The following is an 18,274-nucleotide window of genomic DNA, read 5'->3' as shown; positions in this document are numbered from 1 at the left end:
TTGAAACAGCTCATTATAACACTTCTGCTGTAGGTTTCCCAGACTCCATGCCCTTTAGATCAGTGTTTCCCAACCTTTGCAACTTGAAGATATCTGGACTTCAACTCCCAGAATTCCCCAGCCAGCATTCGCTGGCTGTGGAATTCTGGGAATTGAAGTCCAAATAGCTTCAGGTTACCAAGTTTGGGAAACACTGCTTTAGATCAACATAAATATTTTTACGGCAAGCTGGATAAATTATGTCTCAGAGGAAACACTTGTATTGAAATGACAACCTTCATATGTTGAGGACACTAATCGACTTTTAGTGATGAGGCTGAATTGCCTGTTACTTTGAAAAAGGAAAAGAAGTCAAAATGTTAGTCTGATCAGCTATAGGAAAATGATCTACTCACATTGAATTTTAAAATATTTTTCTTCCTAGCTTTTTCCTGCAAGTGGAAGGATTGGGGATTTTGTGAACTGTTGTTGTTGTTTTGGGTATCAAATGAGTATTTATTGGTTGTGACAGGAATTGACCAATTGATCACTTTACTATTGCAACAGTCAGACCAATTCTAGAATAGAGTTCACATGTATGGAACCCACATTCCGTATCAGACATAAATACAATTGAGAGAATCCAAAAATATTTCACAAGAAGAGTCCTTCATTCCTCCTCTCATAACAAAACACCTTACTCCGTACTGCGATTAGACAATTTACAACTACCTCGCCTCCAATCTGATCTAACAGTAGTTCATAAAATCTTATACCAAAATGTCCTTCCTTTTAGCGAATACTTCAACTTCAATCGCAATAACACATGAACACGTAATAGATTCAAACTTAACGTAAACCGCTCCAAACTAGATTGCAGAAAATACGACTACAGCAATAGAGTGATCAAGGTCTGGAATGCATTACCTGGCTCTGTGGTTTCTTCCCCAAACCCTAAAATCTTTAACCTCAGATTTTTCTAAGAGGTCTGTAAGAGGCGTGTGTAAGCGCACCATTGTGCCTACTGTCCCTGTCCTATTGTCTTCTTTTATCATTCTTTACTACTTACGTTATGCTTATACAAACTACAATCCTATACTTGTTCAAACAAACAAACAAACAAACAAATAAATAAATAAAACATCTGAATGATCTCTGCCCAGCTGCAGACTTACAATTTAAACCTTATGCACACAGGAATTTAAAGGTTTTAATTTTTTAAACTAAATTTCATCCTTTTTCAGAAAAAAAAATATTTGCCCACTTATTTTTTTCCTTATTTTTTTCATTACTTGCTAGAAGGGTTATGTGTGAACTTCCAGTTAAACTGTAAAAAAGCATATGGAGGTATTTAAATTTCAGAGAAAGATAAAAAAGGTATTCATCAAACGTTTTGGAAGAAAATGTGTTTTAGCTTTCAATAAAACACAATTACAGTTTCTAAAAAGTTATTTTTTTCCTGCATTTAAGTTGCAGATTTCAGAAAAGAAAAGGGCAGGTTAAATTTTTTTAAAAAAATTAAAAAAGGAGGAGGACTTATTTTGAAAGCAATTAAATTAGGGCAATCAAAATGATTTTTTCCCCAATACAATGAAGGCTTGGAATTATCAAAGTTCAATGCACTGAAGTGGAGGGTTATGTTAAGAAGTTTAGGGCTGACAAATAGCTTTTCCTAAAGGGATTAGATCCAGCAGAGTTTATGCCCTGCTCACAATTGTTCCCCATGGATTTTTGTTATTCACTTTGATGACATCACTGATTTAAAATTTCCATTACAAGGTACTATACATTAAAAACCTATTTATGAGTTTAGATATTTTTGAAATTATAGACATTTTGGGTTTTTCTTTAAAAAAAGATAGAGTTTAATTATAATATAGAATACATATGAAAGTAAAGATCAGAAAAAAACAGAAAAGAGGGTTGCAAGACAAAAATAAAAGAAAAATAAAAGCAGTGATGTCCAACACTTCAATGCAATAAAGTATAAGTACAGATAATCTCAACTTTTTCCTTTGTATTTTGGGTAACTATAAGCCACTTTTACAACTACAAGATTAATTCAATCGTCAAAACCTACAGTCAAAGTTTCTTTTTTTTCCCTTTCCCTTCTGTTTTGATCAGAAAGACCAGAAGCTATTTCCAAATGTAAACAAAATTGAAATCTGTTTATAAAGTTGATTTCCTTTTTTTAAAAAAAGGTGGAATTATAGACATTTTGAAACCACCCATGGAAGCATTTGTTTTCTTTCTAATTTTCTCACTAAATTAAACACAAAAGTGTGAGTCAATTGAGTTAATTCTGAGAAATAAATTTCTCAGTTGGGGAAAATCCATAACACTTATGCTTACATATTGTAGATTTATATGAATCAGCTCCAGCTGATGATATGAATACAGGACTGTGGTAAAATAACACCTCATTCTGGCTGATGATATGAATGTAAGACTGTGATTAAAAAGAATGTCTGATTTTTATAACTCTGGGTTTTAGTACAAATTTTATGTCTGGGTTTTCCTATGCTGTATCTTGTATTTTATTCCTATTTTTGTAAGTCGCCCTGAGTCTACGGAGAAGGGCAGCATAGGAATCCAAACAACCAACCAAACAAATAAATAAAAACACTAAACTCATCTTCCTCAATGTAACAAAAAGTTACATGGCACCGAACCAGATTATCTCAGGGACCGCCTTCTGCTGCACGAATCCCAGCGACCAGTTAGGTCCCACAGAGTGGGTCTTCTCTGGGTCCCGTCAACTAAACAATGTCGTTTGGCGGGACCCAGGGGAAGAGCCTTCTCTGTGGTGGCCCCGGCCCTTTGGAACCAACTCTCCCCAGAGATTAGAATTGCCCCCACCCTCCTTGCCTTTCGTAAACTTCTTAAAACCCACCTCTGCCGTCAGGCATGGGGGAACTGAGATATTCTTTCCCCCTAGGCCTTTACAATTTATGCATGGTATGTCTGTATGTATGTTTGGTTTTTATAATAAGTTTTTTTTTAGTTATTTTAGGATTGGATTGGATTGTTACATGCTGTTTTTATCATTGTTGTTAGCCGCCCCGAGTCTATGGAGAGGGGCGGCATACAAATCCAATAAATGAATGAATGAATGAATGAATGAATGAATGAATGAATGAATGAATGAATAAATAAATACAGGTAGTCCTTGACTTATAACAATTCTATTTGTGACTGTTAGAAGTTAGGATGTCACAGAAAAAAAGGTGATATGAACATTTTTCATACTTATATCTATTGTAGCAACTGCATGGTCACATCGCCAAAATTCAGATACTTTGCAACTGTCTCATATTTATAATGGTTGCAGTATCCCAGGGCATGTGATTGCCCTTTTGCAACTTCTGACAAGTAAAATTGATGGCGTACTCAGATTCTATTAACAACTATGTTACTAACTTCACAATTGCAGTGATTCACTTAATAATTGTGGAAAGAAAGGATGTAAAATTTCTGCATCATGATATGCTTGTTCCTTTTAGATTGGTTCATTATTCAGATTTTATATACTGTCAACCATGGTTTATGACATTATTGTATGAAGCCATCCAACTTCAGTCTATTCAATAAATCTTGCTTAAGTTATGGTTTTAGTAAGATGCATAAACCTGGTCATTATACAAAATATGAAGCATGTGTAAGTCTTTTTTTAAAAAAATCCGAAGATTTGGTTGGATTCAGGCCCTGTTCAACATTTATCCAAGCTTCCTTGTTGTCAGTCCTCAACCTTCCAAATCAGTTATTTTGATGCAAATTACTGGCGTTTCCACAGAATAGCAGTTTGAAATACCAAGTAATTCAGGGGAATTATCGAATTCCTTTTTAAAACCACACTGAAATGAATTTATATTGGTATATAAAGCAAATCGAGGTCTACATTTCTCAGTTTAACACTTTGCTTGGTCCGCTGTTGTGCCGTCATCTACATGCATTTGAAAGTCTTTCATATACTGTAAATGGTAAAATTGTCATTTTATACCAGTCTTCATAAACGTTCTTTAAAAAATATGCTACATTTTATGAAGTTTATTTCACATTTCAACACAGAGAAATGGAATTTAAAAAAATAAAAAGCACCGAGCCATTGCACTATTGACTGAATTCAGATTCCCAATTCTCTCTCATCTAGAGGGAACAAACAGAAACAAATATTATTCTTGATGTCAAGAATGAGGAGGAGTTTTGGAAAAATAAGAAATAATGTTTCATCTAAAGAGACTTTGTTCTATCCATTTCTGCCTTGTAATGTATGATCTGGCAAGAGGTTTGCAAACTTCACACAAAAAGGCCAAAAAAGGACATAGTGGATATGTCACAGAGATTATTTTTAAAAAAAAATACTGCAGAAATCCCAGGGGTCTTAAACAAATCTCAACTGGATTCCACTTTTGGAGTGAGAATAGTTGTCGATCCATGTTTGCAGAGATCTGTTTATTTCCCAGGTGGATAAGTATGAAAGATAACATTTCGGTCTTAACATTTATGTTATCAGGTTTAGAAAAACAGATTATTTCTGCTGATAAGAGTCCTATGTAATTCTTACCTTGGAACTGAGCGTTAAATCCTTTCCGTCTGTGATTACTGTCAGAAGTGAAGTGGAGCCGCAACCAGTTTTTACTGCTGATAACAGGTGAAGGCAGATTCATGCCAGTCAACCTACAAAAAAAAAGTGTTCACTTGAAAATTGTAAAGAAACTACCAATTTTGTTTGATTATTTTGATAAAGCACAGTTTAAAAAGCAATGCATATTCAGCATGAATAGCATTCAATACTATATTCACAATATCTATGCATTATTCTGGACAATCATCTCCCTATTTATTGTACTTTTAATATTATATTTAAGTGAAAAAGGAAACTACAAGTGCATTATGGAAAATTTACCCATACTCCGCCAAATTTTGAATTTTCTAGTTCTCAAAATGAGACGTTAATCCACAATTCAATTCAATTCAATTCAATTCAATTTATTAGATTTTTATGCCGCCCCTCTCCGAAGACTCGGGACGGCTCACAACAATAATAAAAACAATATTCCAGCAAAAACAAATCTAATATTAAAAAGCACATAAACACAAACACACAAACAGTCTAACTTTGCATTTACTGTCTAAATAATTTCACATTATAGTAAAGCAGTTCATTAAATGAACTGAAATATGACAATATGCTGTACAAAATCTAATTTTATGAAAAAAATGTGTATTTGAACAATATCTTATTGAGCAAATCAAACATAAAAATCAGGAGTAGTAAATTTGGAATACCCCAAAAATGTAACTTTTCTGTTCATATTGCTAAACTTCCAATATAAGTTTAATAAAACTGGTAATAGATATTGAAGATGAATTACACATATCAATAAAAAAAATATGGCCCACAATTGTTGGCTATACGGGAAAGTGAAAGTTACTTTGCATTCAGTAAAAATTATGGAGGTAAATGTGTCTAGCAATCCTGGAAAAAAAAAACCCACATTTTGAAGAAAACATTTTATTTTAGCTTTAAAAAAATAGCACTTTCAGATTGGATCCAAAGAACTGTCTCTATTAAATAACTCTATCAAAAGAATGACAATTGACTACTTGCATATAAACATATTCAGCAAGAAAAACTATTGCAAAAATCCAAATGTGATAATATATTAAACCAAACAAGACAACCATTTAGAGACAAAAAAAATGCTAAGTCTTTGCTATCATCTATTACTTGTCTTATTAAAGTCCAGAGTTCATTTATTTACTGGCTGTTTTTCATGAAGCAAAGGTTAAAATCATAAAATGCATGAATATATAGGACAATATAAAATCAAGAACAATATAAAACATAATTTTGCCATGGAAATTGGGACTTTGTGTATATCTTTTTAAGCCTGAAAACTTGCAGTAGCTTATTTTGCTTTACATAAATCTAAAAGGAAATAAATCATGTAGTTAAATTAAAGTTTGACCTTCAAAATACAATTTTATGACTAATATTTTTTTAAAGTATTTTTTTTAAAAAAATACAATCTTTATTGCAATAAAGGGATCCTATTTAAAGAATAGGAATCCCATATATTATTTATTAGTACTACTGTATACTAGTACTATTAGTACTACATTTAATAATTTTGTATGTAATTTTATTTACAAGGGACAAGAGAGACTGTTTTGTATTGTGGTACCTTATTTTTTTATGTGTGTGAACAAAGCCATTATGACTTTTAAACCCTAGTTTACAGTTTAGTGTTATGTGTGAACACAGTCCCTGCCATTGCTCAGTAACCAATGGTTAAAACACTGCATTTCAGCTTCAAAACCTGACATACAAGAAGATAAAGGAATTTCTGGAACATTCTTAGTTTAGCATACTTCATCATTACATCAAAATAGGGCTTTTCTAAATGAGGAGATATTTCTTTTATATTTAATATTCTTTCCTTTCACACCTCTTATTTGCATCATTGCACTTGTAAGACAAAAGTAAAATAAGAATTGCTTTATGCATATTTTTCTATGCAGCAACAATCAAATATTTAATGGAAAGACCACAGATGCAATAGAACAGTCATAGCAGAAGAATGCAGCTAAATCATTGAAAGGTGATTGGTCATTTTGGAGGATGTATTCTATTCCCCCCCCAAAAAAAATAGGAAATGACTTTGATGTACTATTTGGGTAGGATTAAACAGACCAGAACCTCTTATATAGGTTCTGTATGACCCTCCTTCACCACCAGCTATATGATAGACAAATATCTTTGTCTAAGATTCGCCCACGTTTCTTCAACACTCCGTGGCTTGCATTGGCTACCGATCAGTTTCCGGTCACAATTCAAACTGTTGGTCATGACCTTTAAAGCCCTACATGGCATTGGACCAGATTACCTCCGGAACCTCCTGCTACCGCATGAATCCCAGCGACCGATAAGGTCGCACAGAGTTGGCCTTCTCCGGGTCCCGTCGACTAAACAATGTTGTTTAGCGGGCCCCAGGGGAAGAGCCTTCTCTGTGGCAGCCCCGGCCCTCTGGAACCAACTCCCCCCGGAGATTAGAACTGCCCCCACCCTCCCTATCTTTTGTAAACTACTCAAGACTCACTTATGCCGCCAGGCATGGGGGAGTTAAGATATTCCTCCCCCCTAGGCCATTACAAGTTATGCATGGCATGTTTGTGTGTATGTTTGGTTTTATAATAAGGGTTTTTAGTTGTTTTATTAATTGGATTGTTACATGTTGTTTTTTATCATTGTTGTTAGCCACCCCGAGTCTACGGAGAGGGGCGGCATACAAATCAAATAAACAAACAAACTAACTAACTAACTAACTAACTAACTAACTAACTAACTAACTAACTTTCCCTAATTCATTATACAAAGAACACCAATGATGCACAATAGTGGTAATGTAGTACAACTGCACATTTGTGAGCTCTTGTTTCTACATATGATCTCTTAATACAATGCTATGTTTTTTGCCCAAAATGGTTGCTCTTTAAAAGTAAAGAGCCCTTCAGGGAAGTTGTTATGTAAAGAGTTCCTTTCTTTGTACTTTTTTTTTCAACCTGGAGGACCTTTGTTTACTTTATACTTGAAGCTATGACCTCCTTTGGCATCTGTAGGTGCATTGAACTCAATTCACAAATACATAAATCCCGACAGGAATAATAACGTAAATCATATCCACAGGTATTTTTCAAACATCCCATGCAGATGAATTAACTCAGCATTGTCTGAACGTATTCCTTACATATTTCAATTGGTTGTTTTGAGTGCATAATATAATGCGGATTTAGGTCTTTTGTATTCAGGAATCCAAAGATATTTAAAATGTATTAATATTCATTGTAAATAATATTTTCTTCTCTGCTGAGGAAATTAACACTTCCTTGGTTGATTGCCTTTTCCAATTTCATCCCAAAATAGGCTTATCTGCTACTATTTTCATTTTTGCAGTCAGATCAGGATCTTTTGGGGTTTAGATTTTTTAGGTCTTATGAACATGGTAACACATATCAATACATAATACTAAATTGTCCCCCCGGAAGCAGAGTAAAACGCTGAGACATATTGTGGATTAAATAAGGGTAATTTTATTAAATTAACATAAATTTGAATAAATTTGAATACGTAAATTTAAATATTTAAATTCAAACATGAACTAAGGACCTGCAGAGGCCAAAACTAACGGGGCGGAAATTCCTACCAGAAAATCCCTTGGCAACATTGGGCAAAAACTCCTTGCTGAACCAGGTGAAGGTAGCCACCTTCACCTGGATCCAAACCACGCCCCTTCATCGTGTGGGAGGAGTTCACCCTCCAATCCCCGTGGGAAATTGGATCCAGTGATTCCCATGGACATCCTCTCTCCAATCCCTGAAGTTGTTCCAACCTCTAGTTCCTGGAGAGAGGCGGTCCATCACCCTTTAAAGGATGCCCAAAGGAGCATGCGCAGTCGCTTCTAATTGCCCATTTCCGCCCCTAACCTGCCAAACCCCAGTGACCAAAGGAAGGCCTATACTGATATCTAAGTGTGCTGCACTTAGTGTGCTGCACCACTAACCAATCCAGTCCATACTGTCAGTGTGGAATAGGCAAAAAACCCGGCCGCCTCTAAAGGGGAGGCCGCAAAAAATTCCTATTTGGCCCCGAGGCGACCTCCATAGGACTGTTAATAGCGGAGGGTGGGCGGGTGTTTGCTTCCTGAAGCAGCAGCAAAGAGGGGGAGGTCCTATTCGAATCGCCCTTAAATAGGGCGATCTTGGACCTCCCCCCGACCAGCAGGCAGCGCGCTTTTCTGGCACACTGCCAGAAGCTGAACTTCCGGGTTCCAAAGGAATCTGGAAGTTCGGAGCTCAAAAAGAGCTGCGTCAGCATCCCCCCGACTCCGTAGGCAATTTCGGCTGGCGGTTTAAGCCGCCGGTCGTGCATATGTGTGTAGTTGAGTACAATTTTTATTTTAGGGACTTTAGAATTCATTCCTTCAACAATAAACTGGATTCAGACAGGTCATGATATCTACAGGTATCTTCGACTTATGATAACAATTGAGACCAACATGTCTGTTGCTAAGCAAGATAGCTGTTAAATGAGTTTTGATCCATTTTACCCTGGCCATTCTTGTCACAGTTGTTAAGTGAATCATTGCAGTTAAGTTAGTAACACAGTTGTTAAATGAATCTGGCTTCCCCATTGACTTTGTTTTTGTTTTTCAAAGAGTTGCGAAAGGTGATCACATGAGCCCAGGACACTGGAACTTGTCATAAATATCAGCCAGTTGCTAAGCATCTGAATTTTGATCATGTGATCAATTGTAAGTTTGAAAAATTGTCAAAAATCACTTTTCTCCATTGCTGTTGAACTTTGAGCCAATTTAAACCAATGGTGGTAATTTGATCTCAAAAGTATTAAGTTGTGTTGGTTTGACCTCATGCTAAACTACAATCATGATTGGCTAACCACAACAGTTGAATTCCTACAACATACCAAGCCAAAATCAAACAAATCACACAATGTTGTGCTATATGTGAAAGCAGCCAAAGTCTGGTTTTGTATGAATAGGTTTCCCAGGTGTTGCTGGATCATTTTTGCTTTTGGGGAGAGAAACAGAAAAGAGGGAAATAAAATATATTCACTCTTATTCATTAAAAAAAGCTGCTTAATAATTTAGTTGTTAATTCTAAAAATTAGAATATCAGAAAGAACTTTAGCCTGCAAATTTTCTTTTTAACATGCCTCTTAATGTTAGATTTTTATTTTTTTAATGTGAGAGAGAGTGAAGAGTGAGTATTGATCACTGGGATCAATTAAACATAAACCCAAACAGGTTACTACAACCCTGGAGGATGAGAGTTGCATTCCTGGGTGCATTTGAAAACATTTTTCTTTAGGGCATCAGTCAGAATAGAAGAACTACAAGTCTCAGGTGGAACTCAAGGTTTGCATAGAAACATTCTTAGGTCATATCCTGACATCTGCACCTATGAGACTTTTTGCTTAATCACACAGATGGATAATGATAATTGTTTCTTGTGCAGGGCCAACATTAGTGACAATTTAATTGTTCTTTTTTTGTCAAAACTACCAAAATCCTTGGTGTCTTAGTGGAGGAAGCAGTACAATTGATATTTTTTTTTTCACAAGTGCTTTGTTCTTCAAAAGCAGAGTTAGAACTTTATGCATCTTACCTGGTGATATCAAACCTATGACATGGTAACCACACTGGTTGGGACTTTCCAGCACAGTCAAACTGGATATTGTATGAATGTTCCACACATTAAGTCCAAAAGGTTTGACCTCACTGATCTAACCATTTGTTTGGGTGGTAGGCAACTTCAGCAACTTTCATAGGGAATTGTTGAGTGGTCTAGTTTTAATTCTAACTGAGCTTTGCCTTCCATGTATAGTAACTGAAAACTCTATAATATATTTAATCTAAAAGAACAATCTTATAATTATAATTAAATACATAATAAATTAATATCAATAATAGTTCTGTGTAATAAAATCTCCCCTGAATTGATTCTGTTTTAGAATCTGTTTGAAACGAAATTGATATCCAGAATACATAACAGTCATGAAAGTCACCGCAATTCCTAATTCGAAATTGGCTTTTCCCAATTTTAATTAATACACTAAACATCTGTGTACAGCTGGACACTACAGATTTAAACCTTTGTTGATGTTTTTCATCTATCATCTACTAAAAGTGGAACATTAAGTTGAGGATGTAACAAATTGATTATTTTCTGTTATTGTTCCACAATATTAGGATATTAGCTTCAGGCTCCTAAGAAGAAGTTACATTTGGCTTTGCCTGTTGTTGTTTTTGTTTTGTTTTTTTTGTTTTTTGCACAAGAAAATGTGTAATGTCCTATAAAGGTGGAAAGTGTGCCCATAAATTTAAAACACACTGATGAATACAGACAGTTAAATCTTCATTTTCCTGTTAGACAATAAGTGTTACTAGAGTGGAGTGCCTTCAGGCCAATGTTTCTAAAAGACTGCTCAACTTGAAGATCTTGATGGGTAAGAATATTTTACAATAAAACAAAATATCGCTGATTTATTTATTTATTTTATTTGACTTCTATGCTGTCCAATCCCAAATGACTCAAGGCGGCTTAAAATTTTATTTCACATTTCAGCGGTGGGTTCTAACTTACTCGCTGCCAGTTCGCTTCTTCCTGTACCACATGGCCATGCCTCGTGGGTGTGTGTACTTTGTGTGCATGCCCACATGTGCAGTGCTATATAAAAAAAAATCTACCCCCAAAAAATCCCAAAACAAGATAGCTTGAAATTCAGCTTCTGCATATGCTAAGAAGAAAAAGAAATGTATTAAAAAAAAATTAAAAATGGAAATAAAAGGATGTTCCATGACATCATCGTGACATCACCAATGGGTTGCTACCAGTTCAGGTGAACCGGGCCAAATTGGGAGGAATCCATCTCTGTGTTATTTGGATGAAATCCAGAAAAAAAGAACTTTCTTATTATCAGACAATATGGGACAGGAGAACAGATACAATGCCAACAGACTTTTATATATATCTATATCTTGCAGAACAAGGCAAAATGTCACATACTTCAGATGCACACAGTGCAAATTGGGTAAATATTGAATAGCAATAAGATAAGAGATGGAAGTGAGATAGGTTAGCACAACCAAACATCAATGCAAATCAGATCTCACCTCTTGCTGAATCAGAAACAAAACAAAACAAGACAAAGTTAAGACATTCTAAAGAATATCACCTATTTGTATTTCTATCCTGTAGCTAACCAAATCCTGGATTTTTGAGATCTTACAATTTGTTTACTAATTTAACATTTATCACTCACAATTCTTAAAGTTGCTATCCTCATCCTCCTTCTCATCATCATCATTATCATCATCATCATCATCATTTCTCACTACCCTATTACAACTTCCATCGTTATCCTTTCAATTATTTATAAGAATAAATTTATGTTAACAAAGTCAACTTTTTTGGTTTGCTTGCTTCATGTTACTCTTTATTTCCCTTTTCATTCTATTTTTATCTTGGCGGACTTTCTAAAGGAAAAGAGATAGTGTATGAATTTTTTTTAAAAAAAAATCTGTTATAAATAGGAAACAGTCCTAACTTCTTTATGAAAGAATCCTTTTGTGATCTGGTTTCTTCAAGGGTTTTTTTAAAGCTCCTTTTGTGATTGCTGCTTCTGGATCTGCCCCATGGCTTTTATATAATAGAGTGTTTTGGAGAACATGCAGACTAACAAAGTAATTTGGACATTTTGATGGCTATAACTAAAATGTTACTTAACTGGATTATTCAAGTATTTATACTTTACAATTTTATTCAGCAAAATTTGAAAAGAAAAGTAGGATATTAAAATACTGTGGCTTCCCCATGCGCTACATGTGCAACCACAAAATTGGTGCATGAACATGCTTTTCATGCACATAATGTACATATGTGAATGCCATGCATGCACCACACACAAGTACTATCATGCACATGCACAAACATGCACACATGCTCAGGAGAGCTCCAAAGACCAGCTTGGTCCCCTGAATTGCATGCATGCGCACCAGAGGCACAAATACCAGCTAGAGTGCACACACATGCACAGGTGCAGTTGAGTTGGGCAACAGCTTGCGTGCCCAGAATGATGGCTCTGCATGCCATAGGTTTGCCATCATGGCCCTAATGCATTCCCATTTTCGGTTCACACAATAGAAAATGGAGACAATCAGCAAATCAATTTAAATGCATACATATTTTTACTTTTCATTTTTATGCTTTTGCCATTTTCCTCTGGATGGCTAATTTCAAATTACACCCTATGAAAATTATAGTAACCGTACTTATATTTATATACTGCCATTTCCAGGGAGGAAAAAACTCTTAAAAATTAACCTTGCACTAAATATATATTTACTTTCTTAAGAAAACAAATTGCTACTGAAACAGAGGTGGCACTAAGTATTCAAATATTAATCCTTGCAAATGATTCATCGTTATCTTCTTTTACAGTGTGTCTCTTATAAAGACTCCCACTTAATTGACAATCTGTATTTTCTATCAGCATGACAGGGAAATTTGAGATATGGACCTCACAGCTGTGCTTTTCAGAATGAGGTTGCTTTTTCCTCTCTTTTTAAAAAATGCCTTTATTATATTTACAATAATGATATCAATGATAACAGCACAGCTGTAAGTCTCTTTGTAGAGTTGCCCCCAGAATATGAGGCTTTGTGGAGAAAAGACTGGAAAAGAAGAATACTGATTACAAAGATGAAAATAGCTAATTAAACTACATGTGTGTATTTCACAAAATCTTTTATGTCTGACATAAAAATTTAACACCTGCCCGGGCATCTGTTATTTTGAAGTTATATTGTTAGGAAGCTGAGAGTACTTCTTTTCATGCTAGCTTTATTAGTCACAGAGAAACCCAAAGGTATTTCTAATTACTTGCACGAAAAACTTTAAAAGTTTGCAAGATACATTTTTTGCAAACACAGTAGCAATCATCCTGAAGCCCCTACTGACTCTTTTCATCCTAATATCTGCAGGTTATATGGAAATACCCTGATATTTGGTATAATAGGCAAGTCATTGTTAAAGAAAAGACACAGGAAGCTGACCTAATGTATCTATTTCAAGCAATATATAGAAGAAGAACAATAGGAATTAACAAAAGCACTCTGCCCTGTCTTTGTCACTTTTTCAATGTCTGTTGTTACTGATTCTATTCCTTTAATTCCTTCCAATGTGCATTTTTGATGAAAGAAAGATAGGCAGTGGGAATAGCGAATTGTTAAGAAGACCGAGTAAACATTCTATAACCCAATCATTAAATATAACTTGATATTAACGTTTAAGAACCAGATTCACCCTAGAATTAGAAAACAGAACTGCCCCTGGATTGCCAAGAGAAATCCTAGCTAAGGAGGCAATAATAAAAAGGGGAATTTTATAGAAATTTTTCAAAATGATTTAGGATTATTGTAATTGCGGTTATGCATGCAGATGATGACAAAGTTCTATGATATGACTAATAGACCAGCTCAACTGGATAAAAATAATTCAAAATATTGCAGAATGTTCTTGAGAATGCACAAAAGCTCACAGGCTATTGCTTAGCTGAGATTTGAATTCGAAAAAGTAAACAGCTCCACCATTAGGAACCTTCAGGCTGTGCAAAAGTCAAAGTGCTTCTTTACTTCAATAAAGCTTCCAGCATAACATCTCTCTTCTACCAGTGAAGTAACTTGTTCCCCATGCTAGTACAGGAAGTCCTCGCTTGCCAGCTGACTTGTTCAGCAACCATTTAAAGTTGCACAATGGTGGAAGAAAGCACAAAACTTTGCAACCAACTCTCACATTGGCAGTCATCACAGCATCCCATGGTCACATGGCTGCAATTACAGCATGTCACAACCAGTGTGCATTGACAACTGTCATAGCAACCCATGATCACATGGTCTCCATTTGCACACTTCTCAATTGACTTTTGACAAACAGAGTTTATAGAAAAGAGGGAAGTAGCCCTTGCATAATTTTCTGGCTTAGCGACCATATTTCTTTATTTAACAACTGAAGGCAACAAATAAGCTTATCATGGTCATGCACTTCTTCTTCTTAGCAGCCACGACACTTAAAAGCCAAGTTGCCAAACCCAATTTATTATTTATATTTCTTTACTTGATTTTGACCATTTCTGTACAGATAAATCCTCAATGTATAACCACAATTGAGTCTAAAAAATACTGCTAAGTCAGAAATTTGTTCAGTGAGTTTTGCCCAATTTTATGATGTTTTTGCTACATTTGTTAAGTCCCTCCCGTTTTTGCCCACCCTGTTCTGCTCATTTTCCCTACACCTTTCTCCTCTCTTAGAAACATAGAAACATAGAAGTCTGACGGCAGAAAAAGACCTCCTGGTCCATCTAGTCTTCCCTTACACTATTTTCTGTATTTTATCTTAGGATGGATATATGTTTATCCCAGGCATGTTTAAATTCAGTTACTGTGGATTTATCTACCACGTCTGCTGGAAGTTTGTTCCAAGGATCTACTACTCTTTCAGTAAAATAATATTTTCTCATGTTGCTTTTGATCTTTCCCCCAACTAACTTCAGATTGTGTCCCCTTGTTCTCGTGTTTACTTTCCTATTAAAAACACTTCCCTCCTGGAGCTTATTTAACCCTTTAATATATTGAAATGTTTCGATCATGTCCCCCCTTTTCCTTCTGTCCTCCAGACTATACAGATTGAGTTCATTAAGTCTTTCCTGATATGTTTTATGCTTAAGACCTTCCACCATTCTTGTAGCCCGTCTTTGGACCCGTTCAATTTTGTCAATATCTTTTTGTAGGTGAGGTCTCCAGAACTGAACACAGTATTCCAAATGTGGTCTCACCAGCATTCTATATAGCGGGATCATAATCTCCCTCTTCCTGCTTGTTATACCTCTAGCTATGCAGCCAAGCATCCTACTTGCTTTCCCTACCGCCTGACTGCACTGTTCACCCATTTTGAGACTGTCAGAAATCACTACCCCTAAATCATTTTCTTTTGAAGTATTTGCTAACACAGAACTGCCAATACAATACTCAGATTGAGGATTCCTTTTCCCCAAGTGCATTATTTTACATTTGGAAACATTAAACTGCAGTTTCCATTGCTTTGACCATTTATCTAGTAAAGCTAAATCATTTACCATATTACAGACGCCTCCAGGAATATCAACCCTATTGCACACTTTAGAGTCATCGGCAAATAGGCAAACCTTCCCTACCAAACCTTCCCCTATGTCACTCACAAACATATTAAAAAGAATAGGACCCAGAACAGACCCTTGTGGCACACCGCTTGTAACCTGACTCTGCTCAGAATACTCGCCGTTAACAATAACTCTCTGATGTCTACGCTTCAGCCAGCTGCAAATCCATTGAACTATCCAGGGATTAAGTCCAATCTTCACTAATTTATCTATCAGCTCTTTATGTGGAACCGTATCAAAGGCTTTGCTGAAGTCCAGGTAGGCAATATACACGACACCACCTTCATCCAACACCTTTGTGACACAGTCAAAGAAATCAATGAGATTAGTCTGACATGATTTGCCTTCAGTAAAGCCATGCTGATTTGGGTCCAATAAGTTATTGTTTTTTAGGTGCTGATTTATCCTCTTTTTGAGTAGAGTCTCCATCATTTTAACTACCACTGATGTCAAGCTAACTGGCCTGTAGTTACCAGCTTCTTCTCTACTGCCCTTCTTGTGGATAGGCACAACACTGGCCATTCTCCAATCCTCAGGAACTTCTCCTGTTAACAAGGATTGGTTAAACAAATCAGTCAGGGGGGTAGCAATGACAGATCTGAGTTCTTTAAGAACTCTGGGGTGGATGCCATCTGGACCCATTGCCTTATTTATCTTTAATCGTTCAAGTTCTTCTAAGACATCGGCTTCTAAGATCACTGGAGCTGAATCCGTACAGCTGGAAGCAATGCTATATCCCTCTATAGTCTTATTTTGTAAGGTGTCTTTTGAGAAAACTGAACAGAAGTAGCTATTGAAATGGTCAGCAATCTCCTTATTCCCATTAATGCATGTATTATTCCCGGTACTAAGCTTCCTGATGCCGCAGTTTTTCTTCTTCTTATCACTAATATATCTGAAGGTTTTATCCCCCTTCTTTACAGATTTGGCAATTTCTTCCTCTTTTGAGGCTTTAGCAGCATATATTATCTGTTTTGCCCCCTTCTGTCTCATTTTATACACCTCCCTATCAGCTATACTTCCAGACTCTTTATACCTCCTATAGGCAGCCTTTTTTTCATTGACTATAGCCCTTACATCATTGCTAAACCATAGCGGTTTCTTCTTCCTTTTACCTTTAGTTATTTGTCTTACATACAGTCCAGTGGCTTTTAAGATGGCCTTTTTTAATACAGTCCACTGGGTGCTCGCTCCTGCCATTTTATCCCTCCCCTTTTAATTCATTATCTAAATATTCCCCCATTGCATTAAAATTTGTTTTTCTGAAATCCAATACTTTGGTTGCATTATAGGATTGCTCACAATGAGTTTTTACATCAAACCACAAATATAAATGGTCACTGCAACCTAAATTTTCTCCCACCTTGACCTCTGAAACCCAATTCCCATTCGTAAAAACTAAATCTAGAATATTCTCCCCTCTAGTTGGTGTCTTAACCAGCTGTGCCAGAGCTGCTCCTGTAAAGGCCTCTACTATATTCTTACTTTTGCATGTAAGGGCACTGGGGATATTCCAGTCAACATCAGGCATGTTGAAATCACCCATAACCACAATATCTCCCATTAGTGCTATTTGGGTAATTGAGCTCCATGAGTCCCTCCTGTTTTTGCTCACCCTGTTCTGCTCATTTTCCCCACACCTTTCTCCTCTCTTGAGCTCCATGGGTCCCTCCCATTTTTGCCCACCCCGTTCTGCTCATTTTCCCCACACCTTTCACCTCTCTTGAGCTCCATGGGTCTTTCCCTCCCATTTTTGCCCACCCTGTTCTGCTAATTTTCCCCACCCTTTCTCCTCTCTTGAGCTCCATGGGTCCCTCCCGTTTTTGCCCACCCTGTTCTGCTCATTTTCCCCACACCTTTCTCCTCTCTTGAGATCCATGAGTCTTTTCCCCATGCAGTTTGGAAGAGGGGAGTTTGTCGCTGGGATTCAAAGCAGTGCTGGTAAAAATGAAGGGAATCGAGGAGCCTCAGGGAAATCCTGGCAGCTGCTTGCGTTCGTAAGGTGAAAATAATTCGGAATAAGAGGCAAAAAAATCTTAAACACTGGGTTCGTATCATGAAAAGTTTGTATGAAGAGGGGTTCGTAAGACGAGGTATCACTGTATGCTATTTTCAAGTATGCAAATCTTGAAGTGTTGGTAATTGGGCACTTTCATTGAAGTCAACCTGGCTAATTTCTTGGGGACTCAAAGGAATGACAAATCACCTTAACTATTACCAGCCAACTCTTTAAGATGACAACAAAGGGGGCATAGAATGGTGATCTATGGGCAGGGGCTTCTGACATAAAACAGATTTAATCTCTTCCAGTGACATTGTTATGGACAGATCAGTCTAGAACAAAGTAATTCAATCAACTTGCCCCAGTATTTTGCCACAGAACAATTTACACAATAATTGTCCTGGTTATTGGATATCTGAAGATTTGCAGAGTGTGCAAAAAGCATCAGGAATGCTGCAGAATTTAAATGAAGAATAAAACAGAGATATAGATTTAGCGTATCAGTAGTGTAGGTT

The 18,274-nt window shown here is 36.3% G+C and overlaps 1 protein-coding gene across 1 annotated transcript in view; it reads right to left on the bottom strand.

Moving 5' to 3' along the window:
* Positions 1–18,274, bottom strand: part of CSMD1 (CUB and Sushi multiple domains 1) — a 1,071,884-nt gene that overhangs the window by 452,342 nt on the left and 601,268 nt on the right. The window contains exon 6 of the mRNA XM_070732892.1: positions 4,544–4,656. Coding sequence (XP_070588993.1) covers positions 4,544–4,656 — 113 coding nt within the window. The remainder of the gene's footprint in view (positions 1–4,543; positions 4,657–18,274) is intronic.

Source organism: Erythrolamprus reginae, chromosome 1 (assembly GCF_031021105.1).
Source record: "Erythrolamprus reginae isolate rEryReg1 chromosome 1, rEryReg1.hap1, whole genome shotgun sequence".
Classification (NCBI taxonomy): Eukaryota; Metazoa; Chordata; class Lepidosauria; order Squamata; family Dipsadidae; genus Erythrolamprus; species Erythrolamprus reginae.
Note: the sequence above shows the minus strand (reverse complement) of the source record. Positions and strands in the feature narration are given on the sequence as shown.